Source organism: Etheostoma cragini, chromosome 11 (assembly GCF_013103735.1).
Source record: "Etheostoma cragini isolate CJK2018 chromosome 11, CSU_Ecrag_1.0, whole genome shotgun sequence".
Classification (NCBI taxonomy): domain Eukaryota; kingdom Metazoa; phylum Chordata; class Actinopteri; order Perciformes; family Percidae; genus Etheostoma; species Etheostoma cragini.
This window is the reverse complement of record NC_048417.1, coordinates 7,266,581-7,284,982: the sequence shown is the minus strand read 5'-3', so window position 1 is coordinate 7,284,982 and position 18,402 is coordinate 7,266,581. Positions and strand designations below refer to the sequence as shown.

Here is an 18,402-nt window from a genome sequence, read left to right as displayed (position 1 = left end):
TGGACAAAATAGTTTGAGCGGTTGGTCAAAGTTTAAGTTAAAAGGTTCCAAATAGTTTTCCACTTCAGCTCATGTTTATAGATCAGGAACAGAAGCACTGTTGATTTATTTTAAACTAAACACAGTTAAGCAAATCTTTTGAATCGGCAGCAGACGGATAACCTCACATGAACTGTTTAGAGGGTGGTTCAGTTTTTAAACACTCAGGAAGATCTGGCAAATATATGGATGACATTGTTGAAATCAGTATACAACAAATCCAACGACAACTACTACTACTTCTGCTGCACAGCATGTTACCCCAATGCTAAGAACCTGTTGTTAACTCTGCTTGTGACTTGTCTCCCGCTCATTCTTGCTCCATTTTTAAACCTGTGATATATGATTTCACCTCTCTGCTACATACTTTGAAACCCTTATCTTGTCCTATGAATGTTGTCCCTACTGAGCTATTTGTCCTAGCTTTTGACTCCATTGGTCTTTGTATTGTTAAGATGCTTAAAGGTCCCATGGCATGAACATTTCACTTTTTTTTTTTACATTAACATGAGCTCCGCCAGCCTGCCTATGGTCCCCCAGTGGCTAGAAATGGTGATAGGTGTAAACCAAGCCCTGTGTATCCTGCTCTGCCTTTGAGAAAATGAAAGCTCAGATGGGCCGATCTGAAACCTTTATGACCTCATAAGGTTACCTCCCCTTTCTCTGCTTTGCCCACCCAGAGAATTTGGCCCAGCCTTGAGAGAGAGAAACATCAAGGCTTTCAAACTAGCAAAGTGGTAGTTGGCCAAGGCCACACCCCCAGCCTCCACCTACACTTTTGTCTTAAAATTGTATCTCTGGGTGGGGGATATAGTTGATGCTGTGCTTTTGGCAAGGTGTTAAATAATCACAAATTTGTTGTAAACATATAAATACTGTGGTGACTTGGCTAATATGACAATTTAAATTCCCTCTATCTATGTACTGAATTGGGACTGGTAGAGAGGGCAACACGCCAGAACCGGGAAACGTACCAGAACCGTGCCATCCTGGTCCATTCCGGTCCAAATACAGGTCCTAGCAACTCTGGGGGTAACCGGCTGTTTACAGTGAAGTGTTTTATATGAATATTATAATCTTCATCTTTATCACTAAGACTGTGGATATAATATAGCTTAGGTTAAATCTTATCATATACCTGTAGGTCTGGTATATATCGAATCAATTCCCATTGTCTCCAAAATGTGCAAACGCGTGGGTCAGAGTTTGCGTGGAGGACCGCTCATCCTCTATACTTCCTATACATCCTTTATACTGTGTATTTTTTTTTAAAATCCCATATCTGCCTCAACAATCCAGTATTTTGGCCTGCTCTGATGTAAGGCTGTCGTAAGGTCAAAACAAACAATGCAAAAAAAACTCCTGTTGATACCACTGGCAGCCAGGACTCTCTCTCTTACATGGCTTGTTTATAAAATAACCGCAAGGCTTAGACCCAAAAACTGAGTTGAAAGAATAAAAAAAATAAAATAAATCACAACAAAAAAATTCCAGGGTAGGCCAACATGAAGATAATCAAAAAAAGGCAAGAACGCTGAACACAAGACACAACGCAAAACACTGAACCCGAGACACAACATACCGAACCAGGCCAGAGAAGCACGACACAACAGAAACAGAATCCAGGACAGAACGAAAACAACACGTCACAGAACAATGATCTGACCCAGACAAAAGATTAAACACTAGGGTTTTTCTTTTTGTGCGATCTCACCCTTCTTGACAAGGATGTTTTTCCTTGTTATTAGAAGAAAGGTTAGAAGAATAGTTTAAATTTCAAACATTTTCTGGTAAAGACCTCCTATTAGCGAAATATTTAAAGAACAACGAGAAAAGGCTTTAATGAGCTACACAGCAATATACTGTGCTGCTTCCATAATCAATAGAGAGTAGATGTTACACAATATTATAAAGAGAACAAGATTAATTTGCACTGTAGTTATTATAATTACAGGGTTATGTACATGTGTACATAACCCTGTAATTATAATTGTTATAAGTGTAACTTGTGATTTTTGTACATGCAATCTGGCCAAATCTTTGCTCATGAGGCTCTGGGGAAAACAGAGTGTGCATATCGGTCTCATTTTAGCAGACTATGTTTACTAGCATCCTTCATGACTCCATGATATTCAAAACAAGTAGTGACAGCTAAATGGTAGGCTAGTGTGTACAGGCAGAGGCCGCCCACGCAATACAGCCCACCTGTTGCTTGTGTGTGTAAGAGAGACTCAGACAGCCATAATTAAAAGCTGTTGGTAGCTAAGCTGATTTATGAAGGATTTAAAGGCAACCAGGGCCATGCTGCCTTCTTCACCTTTACTATCCCCGGTTTTCCATCGCCATCCACTATTTCACTCATCTTCTTAACATTTCCTCTCTGACAGTCTTTGTTATTGCCTCAATTAGTCACGCTCATCTCCTCTCTTCTTTTCCACTCAGATGTTTCCTTTAAAAAAAAAAAATCTTTTCTCTCTACGACAGTTCTTTGCCTCTCCTTCTATTGTCCATCTATGTCTCTAGGTCATGGCACATGCAGTCACGTCACTATTTATCAACTAGCTTGAAGCTTGTTTATTACGGCTATATTTTCAAAAATAAAGGAGAGGTATAGAAATTATGTGTAGGGATTGGTGGGCTGATTTGAATCGGAGTGGGATGAGTTAGCACGGCCGATACAGCTTTGCCTTTAGCTGTGGTGGCGTGGGCCTCCACCGCTAATAATAATTTCCATTATTGATTTTGGTTAATTTTTGAGTCTCTAAAGTAGTGAGAACTTCGACCCACAAGGTCTCATTAGCTGAAGGCAGCGTTCCCAAATTGTTATTTTTTCCCAACCAACAGTCCAAAACCAAAAGATGCAGACTTCAAGGCCAAAAGTATGTGGACACTCAAAACATCACACCCAAATGGGATATTTGGACATCTCATTTCAAAACTATGAGCACTAATCTGCCGCTATAGTAGACTCTACTCTTCTGGTTTCAGACTTTCCACCAGAGTTTTGCCATCAAAATAGGAAAACCATTTCTGTATGTTTTTCCTGAATTAGAACTAATCGGTTAGGGCTATCCACTTACTCTTAACCATATAGTGTATTTCTGTAGATCAATGAACTATAAATCATGAGTGTACCTTTAGAAGTTAATGCTCAAGTGTTATCCTGATGCTTTAGCGATACACCCTTTTTAGTACATTCCAATGAAGCAGTGACTGAGTTTAGTCAAGGTTAGGGAGAGAGGTGGGAAGAGTAGTGAACTTCACACCCTCCCTCTAATTAGATTTAGTGACTTGGATAATTCCCATTATATAATTGAGAATGGCCCTCTGAAATATTTAGAGTCCACCCACCCCTTCCACCACCCAGCCAGCCCCCAGGGATACAATCACCAGAAGGGGCAACATGTGCAAAACGCTGCATTAAATCAATAATGTACAATGTCCTACCGCAACTCAACCTGGATTAACAGGCCCGACACACACAAACACACACACACACACACACACACACACACACACAGACACACACACAAACTGCCTGAATAACATGCTTTCCCCTGAAGCATCACAGCTATATTGATAAAATAATACGCACGCACACATTGCCGTTAGGAAAACGCATGGGAAATCAATATATCTGTTAAAAGGATTCATCAGCAACATTTAAACCCCAGGGTGCATGATGATGGATAATGGATTTTTTTTATGTGTTGTTTCCATGTTGGCCCATCTTTTCATTTTCCCTATGTCCTTTCTTTGTCCTTCCCTATCTTAAAAGCATTATTTGCAATTGCAAAGGGGTCTTCTTCTTACTAAAGCCCCTTTTGAACATACACTCAAATTTAACGCATCGGTCTCACTTCTGACCACGCACCCTGGTCAGATGAAGTCAGATATGGTAACATTTCTACATCACTTTTAATACTGCACAAGTTTGAACTCAATGCTGTGAGATTAATGTAAAGGCTGCAGCAACACAAAGTGAAACATTCAGAGACGGAGAGAGAGAACGAGAGATTAAATGCATGTCTTGTGCTGCCTTCTAAGATCATTGTTTATAAATGTATTACCTCAATCATAATTCTCTAGTGCACAAAATCAGTTTAATAAACTATGAAACACTGTGAAAGACACCATCTTAAGGCATTGAAAAAAATTTACCTTCTCATATCAGATAACTCTACAAAAAATGATCCATCTTAGTAAAAAAAAAAAAACTCTTATAATAATAATTTGACCAACAGTCTCTATCTATGTATTTCCTATATTCATTCATGCTAACTGCGTGGCTGAATTAAAATTTCAAAATGTCTTACATACAGCACGTGAGCAGAATAAGACAAGTGTTGCATTATGGCCTTGTATTATTCAATACTTGTGCACTTGGCTATTATAACAAGCAGCAGACTTCATTACCACTTCGTTTACTGAAAACGGCTGTGAGAATGTATTACGTGTATCACCAGACCTTTGCAACCCTTTCGACTTTCTCGCCTTCCTTAACATGCAGTATTCCTACTGTATTGGAAAAACACTGTCAATGGAACAAAGCCATACTAAATTTTATTGTTTATACTGTATATATATATACATATGCAATTGTCAGACCTTTTGTTGACTTGTTGACCATGTCCAACCTTACTGGTAGAACAGAAAAGATAAAGCAAACATGAATAATTATCTGCTAGTGTTGGGCCGATGGCTGAAAGTCATCAACCGCTGAACCAAACATGTGATTTGGACCTCACAAGGACATCTCTGTCGAGAACACGGTTTTCTACTACATTTAGCAAAACTGCAGGATAACAGGAGGATAAAAACTAAGAGGAAAACATCTGTGTTAAGTTGTGCAGTAAATGTATGGTCCTGATTAGGGGCTTATATCTACACCTTGAAACTCAAAACACATTGGTAAAGTGATTCCAGAAGATGCAAAGAGTCACGTTTGATCATTCATGTGATTCTCTAAAAAATTATACAATCCAACTGATTCATTCGTAAGACCTTTGACTTTAAGACTCTGAGTTAATAATAGTTTGAATGAGGATCCAACTAAATCAAATCACTGGATATTTTACTAAAGAGGGAAGAATACCAGGGGACACCCATGTTGTGTTAGGGGTGCATGTACACACAAACACCATTAAAACACGACCTTAAGGAAGGTTATGATTTAGAGCAAATTCACTTTTTAATGGCATGCCTGTGGCTTACTAGCTCATAGCCTGCCTTGCCTTTTAGGGGCTCAACAGAACAGAGACTCTTTACAGTGGGTGGTTTACTTGCCTCACCTGCAAAATCGCTAGATTTTGTTCTTTTGTCGTTCTTCATTAGCTACAAGCTAATGAAGCAAAGCTAGCCTGCAGGGGTCACTCAGCTTTGGTTTTAAATCCAATGGGACATTTAAGCATCTTTATGACAAAAACAAGCAGTGAATGCACAGATGAAGCAGTGAAAGGGCTGATGTGTTTACTGTCCAACTGCCTGGCTGTATGTCAAAGCATAGCCTAATGTAACCGGAGTGGGAGTTCCCCTCGAGGGCGGCTTGGGTGTCGTTTTTCTGGACTGGATATGAACAAAGTGCCTGTCACTCAGTTGTCTCCCAAATCCTTTTATCCCTTTGTGCCCCTTTTCTACCCTACGGTGTGTTTCAATAATCGGAGCTTTACTCCATCATTCCAACTTTCTCTTTCTGCTTACTCTTGTATATTTTCCCTCCATCCAACTTCCTACATGGCTCCATCTCTTATCTCCCACCATGTTGTTTCTCCAACTGTTCCTGTCTGATTCAATATAGTGACTTCTTTGGATTAATGTTTCTCAGACTGTTACACCAGTTTAAATGATTTCCATGTTTTTACTTTGTTGATAATATACTGCTTTATAGGCAATACTATTTTATTGCATGAAAATGCTCTGAATATTTCATGCAAACTATCTTGGCTATTTCATCTTCTCCTCTCCATTTCTATCACCTTCTCTCTCTCTCTCTTCACCTCCCCTCCTCTCGCTACTTTTTCCATCACATGTCCCTGGTCTCTTTCCAGGAATTGAGCCTGGTCTAATTCCCCATTACTGAGATTGATGGACCAGGGGCTTGGTACAATTGCTGGCTGTCTGTAGGTAACTATGTAAGCACCCAGCAGGATTGTAAACACTGTGCAACTTCAAGCTTCCAAACCTCGCTGCAGTTTTCACTGACCTATATCAGTCTATTTTTAGTTGATGCAAGTATTAGAATTTGGTATAGGTTTACAGTTGTACAGGCGTTGAGTTGCTTAAATAACAAATCAGAGGCTTTTCAATCATCGAGCCGATTGGCTCTTTCTTATTACTGAATCAGATAATTTAAATAATCCTAGTTTCGTTTTGATAAAAATGTACTTGTATTATTTAAGTTGGTCTAGACACTGGCATTGGTTGTAGTACTAAATTCCAAATGCTACGATTTTTTCCCTGGTGAAGGAAAGCATAGTTGAATGGAGTTCAATATTTTCTGTGTAATCTCTGTCTTTTGTTTGTCAGACCATGTTGAACTGATAACTGTTCTATACATATAAAAAAAAAAAAAAAACTGCTCTATCACTGAAATTTCTGGAGTTTATATTCCTGCTTCCAAGGGTAAACTGTAACAACGGTAATATAATGAATGGCTTCACATCACTCAGACTATAATCCTTATTTAAGCTGCTGTGCAAACTCAGCCTGTATGTGTTGGTGTCAGGGCAACATGAAAGCTCCCACTGTCCTTCATTCCAAAAATAGCGCGGAGAAAGCCCTCTTTGTGTTTGTTCTCTTCAATTAACAGGACAGTTCCATAAAGTGACCAACTGATGTGCCTCTCTGTGTGTGTGTGTGTGTGTGTGTGTGTGTGTGTGTGTGTGTGTGTGTGTGTGTGTGTGTGTGTGTGTGTGCGCGCGCGCGCGCGCACGCTCATGTTTTCCCAACACTCCTGCACCACTGATTACTTCTGACTGAGATAACGGATGACAGACTCTGGGCTCACTTAATGGCAGATACATCAGGTATAAATGGCACCAAAACAACAGCTCCATCCCGCAGTTCTAAATCTCTCTTCTTAGCCATAAACTTTGACCTCTTGAATAGTATTCAATTACAGCAAACAGAGAGCATAGTTTGAGCTGAGCTTGAGAGTTGTTGTACCTGTCTTAATTTAACTGAGGATCTAAGCTGGAATCAGTAAAGAATGGTTGTAAAAGCCTCGGTTCATGTTGTTGGCCTGTGTTATAACGGCAGGAACTTTGTCTTGAATGCTGTACAGAATCAAATTAGTGACACTAGATGTGATACAAAACTGGAGGATGTGTGTGAACAACCCTGAGTAGCAGTGTGGATGCAGTTTAGCTTGTTTAAAGCTGCTAGTAAACAACAAATTAAGCTTTCTGCAGACTCTGGTTTGGTTTATTGGCTTCTTTGCTTGCAGTTTTTAAATGATTTGTTACATCTCAATCAGACCTGCTATTCAATTGAATCAGCTAATGCAAAGTTAATATACACTGTGTTTAAGGAAGAATATTATCCATTGATCACGTTATGCTGGTTTCAATCCCTGAATTGGAAAACTCAATAGACTTCTTGTGGAAATCTTGAACAGACTTTAATGGCACTGTCAGTAGGAATGGTAGCAAGCTGTTACCCAGAAAACCACAGAAACCAAGTAGACAAACACACTAACTGTGGTAAATGTCTTATTTTTCAACAATAGTCAACCAGGTAGATGCCATAACAATGGGATTTAAAAATTACAAGAAGGCATGGATTTCTGCTTTAAGATGTTACTACCACAAAGTAATTTCTTATCACATTGTGCACCAAAATGCACCTCTAAACTTAAAGGAGAAAACAGATGCTGCAGAAAAGTAATAACAACATAAGGCAACATCTCCAACATGTTAGGTACCTACCGGTTTGGGCATCTTTCTCCTCTCTCCGCCCGTCCCCTACTGTTAAGAAAACAGAAATATGTTGTCCTTTGTCTTCCTGCCTCTCTCCAGGGCACCAGCGCCTGGGACACAGAAAAAACAAAACAAATGCACCAATGTCATCAAACACTTAACATCAGATTCAGTGTACCCTACAGGTTGTCATGCAGTGCACTTTACTGTATCTCTGCTTCTATTTGGTCTTTTGTCTCTCTCTACATGTAATTGTCACTATTGAAAGAGACAATGACAGGAAACAATCAAAGGCAAGATTCAAAAGTCAGAGGAAAACCAACAAAAGAGAACAACGAAATAGCAAGAGAGTTAGATTAAGATGAAGCAAAACAGAGACAGAAAATAAAAGAATAATAAATCGGAATGTGAAGACACTTCACAGCGATTTCAAGTGTCCACTGTGGTTTCCCATTTTGGACTGAATTCCAAAGGGAGTACTGATGGTAGTTTGGAAAAGACAAATGAGAAACAGTGTAGAAAATAAGAGACAAAAAGGGGAACAGGCAGTTACAGAGATAATTGGGCAAGTATTTGAGAGGAAATAAAGACAACTGAAAAAGAAACACAAATAGATTTGTAGAGAGAAAAAATAGGTTCCCCTTTACTCAATTTTTTTAAGAAGCCATTTACAGGATCTCTTTAGGGTGACCTTTGACCTCCTTACTGTCCGTTTTCTGAAGTGAAGGTTATATGCAAATAGTGGATTTATCTAGGTTTGCTGGTCAGCAAAACAACTAGAATCTGAAATAGAGAGAGCAGTTGGTAGGTGTCCCATAGGTGCCACATCTTTGTGATGTGTCAGGACAGAAATAGACCTTTCTCAAGTGTCAGCACAGAGAATTAAACCAGGCTCAATCAAAAGCTTATGCTCAGTCTGAGGACAGAAGAAAACCTAAAACTAACATAACACTGGATGATTTTGAATTCAAATTGATGGACCGGGTATTGAAATGCTCGTTTGGTCTCATTGATTTGGGATCCGGCACACAGAAATATTTTTGTAGGATTTATGGAGAGTTCTAGGCCATGAAAAAGAAAGTTAGTATTTTTGTTTTTCAAAGGGGCTTGTCTCAGATGGTGTTAAAGGTCATAATCTTTGGTGGACTTCACTTGCATGCTTTCCAGTAAGTATCTTATTGTACAAGGAAATAGGCCAGCACGATTTGAGGAAAAATATGAATCACAATTCTTTAGCTTAGAATTGATATCACGATTCTCTGCCATGATTCTTTTATCACAAAGTGTAATGTTTATTGCACACATGAACCATAACAAAACAAAACAAATTGGCATTTTTGGCAACTTTAGCACATTGGGGCATCACCACAGGCCTGTAAACATAGAGGCTTCAATGGAGAGAAGGGAAAGCACTGCAGCACTTGATTGCACTTTAATGTGTTGTTTAAAACTCACAGAAGAAAGTAGTAGCGTTTCTGATGGAGTTAGCTTAAATGACAATTCATGGAGAAAAAAATTTGAAGTTATTTATAAATTAAATCGTTAAACGGCTGAATTGATTTTGTGATTTTATAATGAATTATTGTGCAGGGCGACAAGGAAAAAGACTCAACCACATGTTACCATAATGTATGAACCTCTGCTCTGGATCATTTATGAACTAGTATCTCTTGTGACAACGTGATTAACTCTCAGTTAGAAACTATTTATAACCAGAGTTGTGTAGCTCATTCAAGTTAGTGTAGGTCACAGATTTCTTAATGCCTCTGAAACTGTCCTAAATGTTTCTACTTCTATTCAAACCCTATTCTTGACTGAGAACGGGGGTTTCTACATATTTGAAATGTATTAAATATTCTTAAAGTGAAAGTGCAAATTTTAAACTGACTCCAGAGACCATGAAGAATATGCTTTGAAAAAAGTGTAATTCAGACGAAATTCTTTCTTCCACATAAGTGTTCAGAAAATTCCCTTTGATGTACTGCATATCTGTGGGGCATGTCCTGCAAATCTATGCTCAGCTAAGTCAGACCTTCCATCATCCCATCAGTGTCCTTACAGGGCCAAATCCTCAAGGTATATGAGGCCTGGAATGTCTTTGTTCAAAGTGAGCACTGGCAATCAGACCGACCTCATTCTGAAGACACAAAAGCAGCTCAACTAACCCAGAAGTGTCATTTAACTGTCCTCTAAACCACATACACTGGAAATGCAAGGTGAAAGACAGCAGAATTCCATTTTGATCTCAATCTAAAAAAGGGAACAAAACTACTGTATTGTTTTTTTTTACTATTTCAGTATATATTATGACATGATACCAGACACTGAAGTCATGAGAACATTAAACCATGGTTAAAGTTTATGACGGCTTCCAAACAAAGCTTTTAATATTTGCTATCTTCTATACTAAATTCAAAGAATTAAATACACTGTCTCACATTCCTTAAAGCTTTAGCGCGTAACGTTTTATATTTTTAAACGTCCGTTACATTCAAGCCATTGCCAAATGAGTTGCTACAAAGCTAATTAAGACTATCATCTCCACACATCTCTCTCTGCATTTGTTAGTATGGCAATGTTCAGAAGATTGTGTCATCCTGCAACTTTCGTGGACAGAAACTCAAGTGAGAATAATTACCTATCCTGAAGAGTCAGTCATATTTTTTTATTTCTTTCTGTTCTCCTTGGCCACTAGCAACTGCATGGAGGAGGGGTGGGGCCTGTGCACCATCACGGAAGGCTTGTATTATGTGGACACTCATTACTAGATTCTGGATGTCATTACTTGGAATTCCTCATGGCGGAGACATTTAAGCACACATTTCACTCTTAGCAATAACAGTTCTAGTAATAGTTTTAGTGAGACAGCATTGGTAGGGTTAATGTTACTAGTTACTGACAGTGGCAGCAGGAACAGTAGAGGTAGTAAGGAAATATTCTATCCCCAGTAATTAAAACATAAAATACTCAAAATAAAGCAACCGCATGTTAAAGCCTATTTTTTAAATATGCAATTCTCCATGTTAACAAAATAACACCTCTATAGTTATCTCTCATGTGCAAGGATCAAAATGTAAGGCGTCGTCACATTTATTTTTATATTCTTTTGACAATATATATCATCATATTGCCCAGCAATAAGAGGTAGGAACCGAATTCTGCACATCCTTAATACTGAGACCCAAACCAACTTGCAACACATAACACTGAATCAGCATAATTTATAATCTTAAAATAAATCAATTGTTACATCTCAAAGTCCAATGTTTTCTGGCAGTTTGGATGCAGCCTGAACAGATAAAAGCATCACACACATCCCAAATGTATTGTTGGTCCCTACTTTAATATCAGCCACACATACGAGTCAAGACACTAAACCTTTATCAGTGCAAGCCCCTTGACTAAAAGTCTAAAATATAAAGCAAACTTAATAAAACTGCACAATGTGCACCATGTGGCAAGTCTATCAGCTGGGTCTCCCTGTGCAATTTTCTTCCACCTCTATATCTTCTCTTCTTGTGCTATGTCGTTAAATTACACCTTATGAACAATGAGAGACAGTTAGGGAGGAGAGCAGAGGGAGAGACACATACAAATCAAAGCTTGCCTTGACCCATATACCTGCAGGCAGGAGATGGTTAAAGACACTGAATACTTAAATAACTTGCACACTTAATGTAATGGCGGGTTGCTGAATGTAGAAAGTTAGACACGACGGCTCTCACTTTAAAAGTATAGAGTATGCAGGGGTTTATTAAACAAAGCTGCAAGTTATATAAGATTCAGAGCAAGATAAACATATTCTTCCAAAATACTTCTTTCAACTTTCAATCGCTCTCTTTCTTATTGTGTTCATTTTATGGTCTAACAGCCAACAGGATGAACACATCAGCAATTTGTTCTCCTTCCGGCAAGGTGAAAATGATTACCATCTACAAAACGTAATAGATTTAAATGCTCCAAGCTTTTATGGAAACACACGACCCCCCTGGCCTACACACACACCAACACCTAGGGGTGACCTTTGATGTGCGTTTTAGCTGAAAGCATATGGTGCTTTGCAGAAGAACACAGGTCGGCTCTGTTTAGCAGCCCACTACCTTGCAAACCTGGATCTATAAGCCCTCAGGGTGTGTGAGTCCCTTCATTCAAAAAATCCAAAGGGTCGCTCCCAAGCGGATACAGCTTCCAGGTCACCATTCATGCAGAAAGAAACTCTGCTCTCTGTGCACATTACACTCTTTCATCTCTCTCTCTTGTTTTGTCCAAATCAAGCTCCACACACTTTTACACACATTTATAGTGTCCTGTATGCCTGCTTTACAGATTCCTGCTCCTCCTCCTCTACATTCCATTCCCTTTGAACAACACGACAAGTAAGGTTGGATTGAGTTAAAGTAATACTATTCCGGTTGAATTCCGACTCTGATTTATGGCCAAATGTAAGAGCAAGAAAATCCATCAAATTATGTTAAAAACCACTTTATTTCAAAAGCAATTTTGTAACTGGTTAAAATATAAAATAAATAACAATACAAATGTTCTTTATCTTGCCACGTACATGTTGAATACTGGCGCATATTTGTGTTTACTGGAGTTGAACATGCTAACATTAGCTTACTCTTGGGCATCAGGACCACAGGGACACCAACAATACTGCATTCTTACATCCTGCCCCAAGAAACTTCATCAGGTTGGACAGAATTAAATTAAATTAAGTTTTTTTTCCGTCGGAGACTAGCAAAATCCAATGTGTTTCTTAACAAATCCCCATGTCTTATAAATGTGGCGCTGGTTCTAAATCATAACTAAACAAACTGGCTCCGTTATTGGCTGCAAACAGGACACATTTGAAGCTGTGGTGGAGAAGAGGCCACTGAACAAGTTGTTACCATGGATAACCCCGACCAGCCTCGCCTCCTCACAATAGAGGAGCAGCTTCTCTAAGAGGCCCCAACGGCTTTGATGGTGCACCGACCGCTACAAGAAATCATTCCTACCACACAGGCAATTAAACTTTTTAACACTTCATCACTGAGTGTTAGATAAAACTCATATACATCACAACTGCACAAAATGCAACTTGCACAACAGGTTTACTTACATCTTTATTACTATTTAAAGTAGTAGTACATTTTTTATCCAAAGTTGTATATATTTTAAATATTTGTTCTTGTATTCTATCATATTTATTATTTAATGTATATTCTATCCTTTTATTTCATGTATATTCTGTATGTGTGCTTTGTGTCTGATATTTTGCTGCTATAATATTGTAATTTCCCATTTTTGGGAACAATAAAAATCTACCTGCACAAGTCTGATTGTGGCTGATATTTTACTGTTTCCCCAACATTTCTTTTCTGCTGAATTTTAGACTCTGGCAACTGGCTCACTTCTTTCTCTGTGTGTCATCTTAAATCTTCGTGCACTAAATAATTTGCTTCTTAATTTGGATCAAATATTGAACTTTCATTGATTTAATTGCCTCTATGATTTCAGAGTGGCCTATATCACATGACTAAGCAAGTGAAAGCATAGTGGGTGCTTAACCACTGTTTTGGTTGACGGTTTGAGGCTTGTGGTTGTGTGTGTTGTTGTGAGATGGTGGGTCCTTGTAGGGTCCCAAATGTCTGCGAAAAGATATTCTAAGGATAAGAAAAGGAAGAGGTTTTTCATGTAAAAGTTGTGTCTTCTTTAATGTGGGAATATTTCACCATTTCTGTTATGTCTATCATTACATGTGTGTTTGCAGAGGCTACAAAATGTCCTGCTGTAAGTGCCAGAGACAACACAAACACAACAGCTGTTATAACAGCAGCAAACTGCACCAACTGATTTGCTTGACAACAAGGTTTTACTTGTACAACAGTGGATCAACTGATTCCTCATAGAGTGTAAGGAGCAGAATGGCCTGCCCCAGTCTGACCTGTGAACCCACAAGCATGAACACAGCAAAACAATGCTGACACTTTAAATGCTGCTGCTTTGGCATGGAATATTTCTTGACAATATGAGGAACAAGAAGAAAAGAAAGAGAACAAGGTGGATGTGGAGGAACATACAGAGAATCTGTCTGGATCTTGACTGTCCGCTTCAGCAGCTTAAGTTAAGCAGCTAAAAACAAAACGCATGGATCCAAGTTCCCCTAAACCTAAACTGACAGTCACCTCGAGAGTAAATATGGACGATCTAAACCTTGATGCTTGCTCGTTTTAGTAATCTTTGTTGGAATGGATCCAACAACAACAACATGGCAGAGTTGTCAACATTATCAATATTCATTTGATCAATATTTACTGTAATAAATATGCACTTCGCTAAACAGATGGTGACAAAGTAGAAAATCTTTTACAGCTGTTATGTTAATGGGAATATGAGACGCCTTCTGCTTCTGCACAGAGTCTTCCAAGTTTACTGAAGATGATAGTTTCCATTAAACAAAAGTGCAGGAGGAATGCGGTTTTCATTACAACTTTAATGCAATTCTAAACTGAGTGTTTAAAATATTACTTACATTTTACATTTCAAGGCACCCTGCGGTGCAGAGCAACTTCTTGGTTCAAATAGTGGGTCCAAGGTCAAGGCTAGTTTATGCAATTCAAGTGAATTTAAATTGACATTGTCCAATCATAACATCCATGGTTTAGACTTCTTGTTGAGGAAAGTGTCTGTTTCCTATACACTCTACCAACTCGACACTCTTCCAAAATTAAAAGTTCATACATTATGATGAGCAGTAGGCTACAATGGTTCATGTACTGGGACACCTTACACCTGATAGTTTTCTGCACACTTTTCAGGTATTACAAATAAAAATAGTGCTGTCAGTTAAACGCATTATTAACAGCGTTTACACAAATCCATTTTAACAGCGTAAATTTTTTTATCGTGAGATTAACGTTCTTTTTGGCCTAACCAACTTTAGTTTTTTTTCACATGCTGTTGCAACAACTAACGTTAGAAAACTACAACACCACACCGGATCTAGCTAGACCGGAAAAAAAAAACAGGTACGCCAATAAGATTCTGAATGGAACGTTTACTTTTTAAAAGCTGCCAAATGGATCCATTTGACAAGACTGATGTGGTCTGTGTGTTTTTGTTGTGAACTGAGCTATCTTCGCAGCACGTCCAGTCTGAAATACCACTTGATGGCCAAACACACAGCTGATGCCAGTCCTCCACCCCCTTGTCAAAGGATTGCTCCACCAAGTATTATTTTCACCCTTTCATTGATGGACAGTGTTACACTGTGTGAGAGATTATTTGCTCTAATTGAGAATGTTAAATGTGAAATTGAACACTACAATATGCCAAAATGTTGTTTTCAATAAAAAAAATTGCACAAAGCAAGCCGATCCACTTTTCCAATGTTTATAAGAGCATGAAAATGAAAACAAGTGAAAAAAATAGAAATCAAGGAACATTCAGAATAGATGAAAATGTGTGATTAATTGCAAATTCATTGCGAGTTAACTATGACATTAATCGCCATTAAATATTTTAATCGTTTGGCAGCACTAATAAAAAGCTAATCTTTTTCTTCAAAATAGATGTGGATATTTTTAGAAATGACTCTGGGGCTTTCTAGTAACTGAATTTAAACCTGCACTGAGGTTGCATAACAACACAAAAACAGAAGACTAATAAACCATGTTCTAGTAATTCAGGTGAATGTGCACGTCTGCAGATCTAAACTACATTCTCTAACTCTGATCTTGAGCCATGAGATTATTCAACAGGTTACAAAAAAAACGCACTGCAGGGAGAAATCTAAAACCAGCCGTCAAAGGTAGCCTATCTTATGTCATGATGGCGCGAGCCTCTCTCTCAGATGAGTTGTAATTTGGTCCCCGGGGGAGGCGGAGCCAAGCGCAACAGTAGGATTTGAGCGACAAGGGTAATATCCAATAAATTCACTTTCCCTGCTGTAATGAGGCCAATCAGTCTCCTAACTTCCCTGACGCTGACGGGAGCATCCGTTTGTACCAGATGGACCGCTGTCAGCATGTGTGGGCGCGCTAATGTGACTGTATTCAGGACCTAAACTAGTTCGTGTTACAAGCGGTTTAATTCGGCGTGGTTTCCAGGGTAAACTCTCAAAATATAATGTAGTAATGTGGGGAACCAACTTTCCATATCATTTATGGCCAGCATCAACCTATTTCGTGTAAATGTGCTTGTGATCATAGTGACAAGTGTCAGACTGTAGTTAGTCGCATTCTGAACGCTAGTTGGATGTTTCGCCTAAAGTAACAGTAACTGCTTTGGAGGCAGGCAGCGGTATTTGGTGGGATCACAAGTAGGCCCAGGCTATTTAAGACCATGAGAAATAAGACAATGCCTATTTACAGCAAGCCAAAACAGCTTAAATGTGACAACTTAATGCTTAATATGGCTTAGCAGCTGCTGTTGGCTACACTGTTGCAAAGAGAAAGATGAGTTGTCAGCAGCAGTAGGACTTGGTGCAAAAGTTGCAAACGGCGCATGAAACATTGTTTCCGCTCAAAGGTTTACAAAAGAGCTGCAGAGTCCTCTAACATTAACACACCAACATTAAACTGCTGAATTTCAACATAAAACGGAGCATATCATGCTTGCCAAGCTGACAGTGGTGAAGTTATTAAAGCGCTCCGGGGAAGCTCGCTGTAGAAATGTGAACAGTCCGATTGAACGTGAGCGGTGGTCTGTGAACTGGTTATTCTGGGTGGGAAAATGACAAGCATCTAATTACTCCGGCTACTAATGTAAGCTCTGTTCTATTGCATAAAATTTAACTGACACACCGTTCGTAGCCTGCCTCAGAGCAAACTAGTACTTCACTCACGCGACCCCCCTCCTCCCACCTCCAATTACGCCGGTTAGAAGCAAAAACAAAAAGGGACCCGCACGCCGTGTTTGACCTGCCCGCCAGATAGGTGTGTGTTGTCAAATAAGTTAGAAGGCTCGTTAACAGGCCTGCGTCACAACACCGCTACCGGCTGCGGAGAAGAAAATAAATCTCCCATCGCTTGAACGGCTCAAAGAAGGCAGGCAGAGACGCAGGCGACCAAACTCACCTCCTGGTTGCGCTGAGGATGTGTGCGACTGTCACCCCCCTCCAGCAGGCAGCTGTACTTTATATATCCACAGCGTGTAAAAATAGAGCGTTTCACTCTCCGTCCTCGGCGATGTTTACCGGACGAGGTGCGTAGCCTACAGACACTGTACTGTGATACGGGCTGCAGACTCCTCCGTCAGCCGTCCACAACCGGAGAAGCGGTACAGACAGTCAATATGGCTGACGAACTTACCGTAGGCTACCGAGGCGTGGTGAGCTGTGTCCTGCAGATTCACCCCCTCCCTCACCCCGTCACTAAAACTCTGCAGAGCAGCCTGCTGCGGGGTCCCAAACTTTATCACACTTAAAAAGGAGACATTTATACCGCACTGGTCCTTCTGTTCAGGTCACACTTTATTTCGGATAGTTAACTGCCAATAACCCAATAAACCCTTTATAAAGATGTAACCGTGCTTGACATGTAAATAGATACTGTGTACTGATCCTTTAGACACAAAGCTAGCTACACTTTCCTAAATATGGATCCCCCCACTTCATAGTTTTAAACTTCTCAATACAGATAGCTTTATTTTGACGTTGAAACCTCTCAATAAAGTAACACATATCACTGTGGTTACTTGTGCAAGTTAAGCCAACATTATCTCATGTTGCTGGGAAGTAGGGATTCACAGGATGAGAATGAGAGCAATGTTCCATCGCCACCCTCACAGTTTTCCACTCATCTTCACAGAGGACCTCTGTCTGCCTGTACACAAATTACATCCATTTACTGATCAGTCACACAACCAATCAAAAGGAATCGACAATTGAAAATTAGCTTCAGTATTAGAGCATCTGGACACAAAAAGAAAAGTAGATCCCACTTTCTCCAAAATAGCTCTGTGTCTGTGTATTATAGCTAATGGTGTAAACGTTACACAAACCTAATCCAAGAGTGCACTCTGTTACTTTTATGTTTTTCGTTTTTATAAAAACTTTATTTGGAGTAAAACTTTTTAGTTTGGTGTCAGAGGCTAGGCAGGATACTGCCTCCCCATTTCCTAATGGGACAACAAAAACATGATGGATACACTATGTCAATGCCATACCATCCATGAATGTTAAGTCTTGTTAAGTTGTACATTTACTCAAGATCTACACAGGAATCACAATTCCTGTGACATTTTACTGTCATAATAAATGTATTCACCACTACTAAAAGGGAATGCTCAATTAAACAAATAGATTACCCACACTGCCCATCTCCTGAAAAAGCTCTCCATTCACCACTGCCTGTAAATAAAAGCTTTATGAAAATAGCTGTGTTGGGAAACATAGCCCACGTGGTAATGAGGAGGAGAGATGTGTCATCTTTGAGCTGTGAGTCACTGGCATGCATCTTGC

At 39.3% G+C, this 18,402-nt stretch overlaps 1 protein-coding gene across 1 annotated transcript in view; it reads right to left on the bottom strand.

Annotated features, from left to right (window-relative positions):
- LOC117952383 (radixin) overlaps positions 1-17,282 on the bottom strand; it is a 30,988-nt gene extending 13,706 nt beyond the window's left edge. Inside the window, exons 1-2 of the mRNA XM_034884626.1 lie at positions 17,018-17,282; positions 7,965-8,065 (exon numbers count right to left, since the gene is read on the bottom strand). Coding sequence (XP_034740517.1) covers positions 7,965-7,976 — 12 coding nt within the window. The 5' untranslated portion in view covers positions 7,977-8,065; positions 17,018-17,282. The remainder of the gene's footprint in view (positions 1-7,964; positions 8,066-17,017) is intronic.
- Positions 17,283-18,402: the final 1,120 nt, after the last annotated feature.